General features: G+C 38.5%; 1 protein-coding gene across 1 annotated transcript in view; it reads right to left on the bottom strand.

The window, feature by feature from the left end:
• Positions 1–371: 371 nt before the first annotated feature.
• The window catches only part of LOC126474449 (esterase E4-like), an 82,895-nt gene continuing 77,266 nt past the window's right edge, over positions 372–6,000 (bottom strand). The window contains exon 8 of the mRNA XM_050101921.1: positions 372–504. Coding sequence (XP_049957878.1) covers positions 372–504 — 133 coding nt within the window. The remainder of the gene's footprint in view (positions 505–6,000) is intronic.

The following is a 6,000-nucleotide window of genomic DNA, read 5'->3' as shown; positions in this document are numbered from 1 at the left end:
CAACTGTCATTTCTATTATATTTCTAACATAATACAACTTGGATTGTATAGTTAGCCCAGCTCTAATTCCTGTCATATCTCTACGGTATTACAACTTGGGCCAAGTGGTCAGCGCATTTTATTTCGTCTGTCAAGTGAAACTCGAATTTAATGGTAATTAATATGCAATGACATCCCATTCCGTTTGAGAAACACACGAAGGGAATGTGGCATCCTTGGGGAATGTAAGATAAAAAGAAATTTTCGAAATGACAAAGTTCGCTGTAAAATAAAGGACGTTTATTGAACTTCGATGTGAAAAATTAGCTGCCTATTTACTTAATTAACAATTATTCTAGAGTTCTAGTTTTTCTACGTTTCTCTGAGGCACCCTACTGAGTGGAAGCGATCTCTTCGAGTAGACCCTTCTTCGCTTCCAGCTTCTCGCCTATTTCCAGGTACTCCGGTTCAGTGTCTGAAGTAACTCTCGGCCAGTGTATCAACTTGTCGTTCGGTGTTGGGTTTCTGCAAAATACATAAGAAAACAGCAATAGTTACTTTGCTCATTTGATGAACTGAAAGATTAAACTATAGCTCAGCTGTCCATGATGAGATAGTGTAAATATAAAAGTTTTGAAACTTGTGAAAATATCATTCAAAACTTGAAACTGAAAGGAGACGATAGCTATATAGAGCAGCGCAATAATGAGTACCACAGAGGAAATATGTCTGAACAAATACAGCCAGTTGTTTTAAATACACATTTATTAATGTCCGTTTCTTTTCGTCACCACCGTTCCGTGTTTCAGCGACGATAATCAGATGATTCGTATGTCTAATTTATGTTGGTATAGGGAGGCCAGATTTCTAGTTTAGGCATCATCAGATCTCATATAACATACTTCTGCGTTTTGGAACACATGCTGATGTGAATAGAGTCGAATAAATTTCAACAAATACCTCTTAAAATTAAATCTGACGTAAAAGGCAGATTATCAGTGAAGTGATCACCTGCACAGATTACTGAAATTGTCTAGAATACTAAAATCTGTTAAATCTTTCTTTAGAGACGTGTACCGTACCAATTCCTTGCTTCTTTAGTAGTGAAGAGTTGAAACTGACTCGTAAAAATGTCAGGCAGATGGCTATGAAAACTAGCTTTCAAAGACCTCCGAATATTTTTCACCTGAAGCGTTTCCAGTGTCCAAATTTCATATTGAAACTATATACAAGACTAAAAATGTCAGGCAGATGGCTATGAAAACTAGCTTTCAAAGACCTCCGAATATTTTTCACCTGAAGCGTTTCCAGTGTCCAAATTTCATATTGAAACTATATACAAGACACTAAATGTGCTGAGTTTCCAGATGAATTTCGCCTTCTTTAAATTAAAGGCATTTTCAATGGAATTCTCTCGACTAACATCTAGTTTTGTTCTTCCATTTATTAATTATGGATTTGAAATCCATGGCCGAATATTTACGCAGACAAAATGTTTCTTACAGTAATTTTTTGTCTGTCCTGACATATTTCTCTGTTTCCTCTGTTGAAACAAATTATGAGTCCCAATACTCACATCACTCTTCCACTGCCTTAACGTAATGTCAACATCTCTCTAATAAACATATTGTAACTATCGGCTCTTTCCCTTATTTTATTAAACATTAAACACTCGAAGTCTTATAAACACACACACACACACACACACACACACACACACGGACAAGAACAAAGAAAGAAACAAAAACGGAATAGAAGATAGCTTGGTAATACTTCTATACACAAACAAGATGACAGATGTCAAGTGAATAAATAATTCATTCATTAAAAGTCATCACACTTGTGTTAACAACCTTATGTAGCAGGTAAGTAATCACTGACATGATTAACGTCATACAGCACACGCAAAACAAAGTTTGAAAATCAAAAATTTCAGTGTGAATATACTATGAAATTTCTTAAACGAAGTGTACATCTTAGCGTAGTATGACTTGAAAGAAAACATGTGAACTGGAAGAACAGGTAAAAAATAACTATAGGTAACATTTTATTTGTCTCAGATCGTAATTTACATATATAAGAAGATAACTGGATATTGTTTGAATAAAGTCTACTGAAGACATTTTATTGGCTCACTTGAAAATTCTTCAACTTATTGGGAGGTCAGGTTCGATAACTTACTAATCACAGATAAAATGAGCATACTTCCATTATTTGTTGCATGTATGACCACACGAAAAATGTAATTCCACGTGCAGTTTAATGATACATTTGAAAGGATATTCATTAAACCCTACAGCTTTTACTCTGATCCTAAGACTTTACAAAGAAGAGAGCAGCGTCACACTACTCAGAGACTTGCAATATACTATTGCCGACGACACATAAAAGGTTGCACAAGTTTTCTGTGTCCTACATAAGGCGAGAACTGTAATATTACAAGAACTATCGACGCCTTCGCTTGACATTTCTGTGTATCGTAAGCAAAGGGATGCGTGGTTTAACTGAACAATGCATAGTCCTTATCTCTGGAGATAAGAATTACGTTCTTTTGTGTACTTACGTTCTAATAAATCAACAAAACCCTCTGAAATCAGTCATTAAGATTCATATTCATTGTACATTATTTTTCAGACCTTCAGCTTCAAAAGGAAACATAAGTTTTAGTTTCTGCTCACATAATACTTTATTATCCTTTACAGTTTAACAGTCATGCAGCAATACAACACTCTTGTAAGTAACTAAATAAATGAGGAACTTCTCAGAATTATGAAACTTCTCAAAATTATGAAACTTCTCCAAATTATGACTTCTTAACTGTTTTCTTTCTTTAATAGTGAAATTTTTTACAAAAGTTGATAATGATGATGAGAAACTCTCAGTTTTCTCCAGACGTTTTCGAGACGTTCCTATGAATGATGTATCTATTATAAGGGTCAGTGGGCTGCAATCTTTAATGATGGAGGATGACGAAGTGTGGAGCACAATGGTGAGAACCTGTCAGAAGCCCTGGGTGTTAATGAGACAGCATTAGCGAATTATCAATTTATTCGCTTTCGTTTTCCAACTGAAACACATTCTACTTGGTAGCAGGTGGGAGGGCGGCGATCACATCACACAGGGATGGAATACGCTGACGCATCCAGCTCAGCAGTCTCTGGAAGCCGCAGGCAAGGTCACGGCAGCTAATGCAGCAAGACTGGTGCCGTAGAGGATAGCTGAACCGGCAGTTGGCAGGCATTGCTCGTCCAGCGATGGCACCAACAGATCTACGACGCTTTTTACTATCGCGCACTCTTTGACATCGAAGGAAATGTCCCAGTAACCTTGCAGCAGCCCTGCACAGGACAGCGACAGTGGTGTAGAGCTACATCATAACCTCTCCATCAGAGAAAGACTGTCGACGTCAGTGTCTACTCAAAGATGTAAGTTACGTGGCGGCAGCAGCTGGCGTTCCTTCCTCGTAGAGCGACAGTGTGATAGTGCGCCAAGCATCATCAGTTTGACCACCAGAGAGCCAGTGGTAGAAAGCTCCACGCCTTCAAATGAACGGAAGAGAGTTCAGTAGCTCACAGCATCTAAGTCCAGCAGTCCTGGCTGACTGCAGCCTCGAAGGTAGCAGTCATCTGATGAAAGGCAGCCAGCACGTCATAGAGACTGCCTCGAACTGCAACAGGGATGTAGAAAATATCGAGAACTTGAATGTTTACAGTCGTCTGTCGGAAGCAATGAGTGAGAACAATTTGGCCTGATTTTCCAGGTTTTTCAGCTGTCTTCACCACACCTCTGCGTCTCAGCTCTGGCTTTCAGCTCTTCAGCTTAGTGCTTTCTGCAATGCCACTAGGCTTCTGTAAGATTTACGTATCATTACGGCACCTTGCAGTGCTGCCAAAATGATGCTACGTTCCCATTACACTGAGGTCACATTGCGCGCCAAAATGATATTACGTTCCCATCACATCGAGGTCACATTGCGGATCAGGCGATTCAGACATTTTGCTTGAGAGGCTTGTGGCAGTGGCGTCGGTTGTGTGTCGCGATATTGATCCACCGGCTCTCCCGTCTGTTTGTCATTCTGGTTGCAACACTGGTCTTAAACCTAACTTAATTTGGTTTGGCACTGACGGGGAAAAACTTCAAAAAATGTTACATTTGCCCAGTACATCTTTCTGGGCGCAACACCGTTATTCTTGCGGGAGTCACTACCATCCAGCTGTAACCCCAAGGGCTTTTCAACAGTAGTACATACCGAGAAAGTCTACGTTCACAGTCGTGTATGATCAGTTCTGTTATATGGGGCCTCTTTTCTTTGTTATTGCTTAGATTTCTAATGACAAGCTTCCACCGAAAGCAAAATGAATACCAGTTATTGTATGCTGCAACTCTTTCCCACAAGTAATACAACCCTGCTGTTGTGGAAAGACTACCAAGGAAAGCGAGATGAGTAAACCGATATCTTTTGTATGGAATATTCCGTCGGTACTTCCAGGAACACAAACATTATAAAAACTTAAATATACAATATTGATGTTCCACAGCAAATACTATGTTTTTCAGTTTTTAATTCGATATCATGAAATCAGCAGATTCGTTCAGCACGTAACTAGAAGTGAGCGCGAATCGCACCTGACATTAGGTATAAATTCTGTCAGTTCGTCTTGCAGAGTCGTTGCAAGACACACAACAAAACTGTAGTTATATGAGTGAAGAAGACAGCACTGATTCGTGGGATATTATTCCTGCTGTTGATTTCTGATGTTCAAATCTGTGTCTGTTGAAGCACTAGTTTTTATAGGCATGAGAGTGCTACATGCCCGGTGTAACGGCAAATTGAATTCCACTGCTTTTTTTTAATGGTTGAAGGTAGTCGCTTATTTGTGCACACAATATTCCTATTAGTGAACGTTGGAAACTTATTGCTTGCCATTTAACGCCTTTAGGCATGAAGCTACAGGTCAAATTTGTATGTTTCTTTTGAAGAACTCGTTTCAAGACAGTTGATATATTCTTCAAATACTGTGCACTTAAATACTGTATATTTGAGCCAGCTAACAAAGGGATGTAATAGCCTCCAATGACCGTCAGTAAAGTATGAGGCCAGAAACATGAGTTTATTCCTACGATCCAATAGTCTTCCTTCAGCAAAGTCGCCTTTGTACTTAATAAAGAAATCGCTTTAATTTCCATAAAAAAATAGCTGATGGTCTTCTTTCCATTACTTTTTACCACAAATAAATGATGAATTTACTGACAGCTGAAATATTGACCACAGAGTGAAGCATGCTGAGTATATCGGTACAAAATATCTGAATATACAATATTACAATAACGTACTCAAATCTAAAATGAGTTATTTAGAACAACACGTGTTATGAATGAAGCACTAAGATTATCACAGCCAAAAAATACACAATGAATTTCATTTATTCCGAAATTATTTAAAAACGTATTTGAAAAGTAGTTTCATAGATTTTCACTTCTTTCAGAGGAATATTCGCAAAACATTTATATCGACGACTGTGCTATGATTAACAAGCAAGCAATATTTATTAAATTTACGACCTAGTGAGTACCATAGAGAAGTACTGAAAACTTCGTGTCTGCTGATATTTTTCTGGTATAAATGACGATACGTATTCTTGTGTGCAGCGTGGATGATATTTTCTTTCCTGAACCTCACCTAGAAGAGTCCGTGTCCACACAGAGACGCCTCTAATACAATCGCTCGCAGCACGTTATGAAAATTCTTAGGACGGCAGCAGAAACATTGAACAGAGAAATGGAGTGCTAAGTCTTCTAATGCTAAACTTGCGTCATCGCTTTACTATACACTCCTTTCACCCTAAATAAGAAACCGCTGAGTCGTATTTTTGTACATATGTACCTGCCACATAAAAACCGTATGCCGGACAAAAATTGCTTCCACCTCCCATTGCATGAAACCGTTCCCAAATTCCGTACTGAAGCAGCGATCACCAGGTTGTAGTTGACCCATCTTGTTACACTGTTGGCCATTAAAGC

The sequence above is a fragment of the Schistocerca serialis genome, chromosome 4 (assembly GCF_023864345.2).
Source record: "Schistocerca serialis cubense isolate TAMUIC-IGC-003099 chromosome 4, iqSchSeri2.2, whole genome shotgun sequence".
Classification (NCBI taxonomy): domain Eukaryota; kingdom Metazoa; phylum Arthropoda; class Insecta; order Orthoptera; family Acrididae; genus Schistocerca; species Schistocerca serialis.
This window is presented reverse-complemented; position numbering and strand designations above follow the sequence as displayed.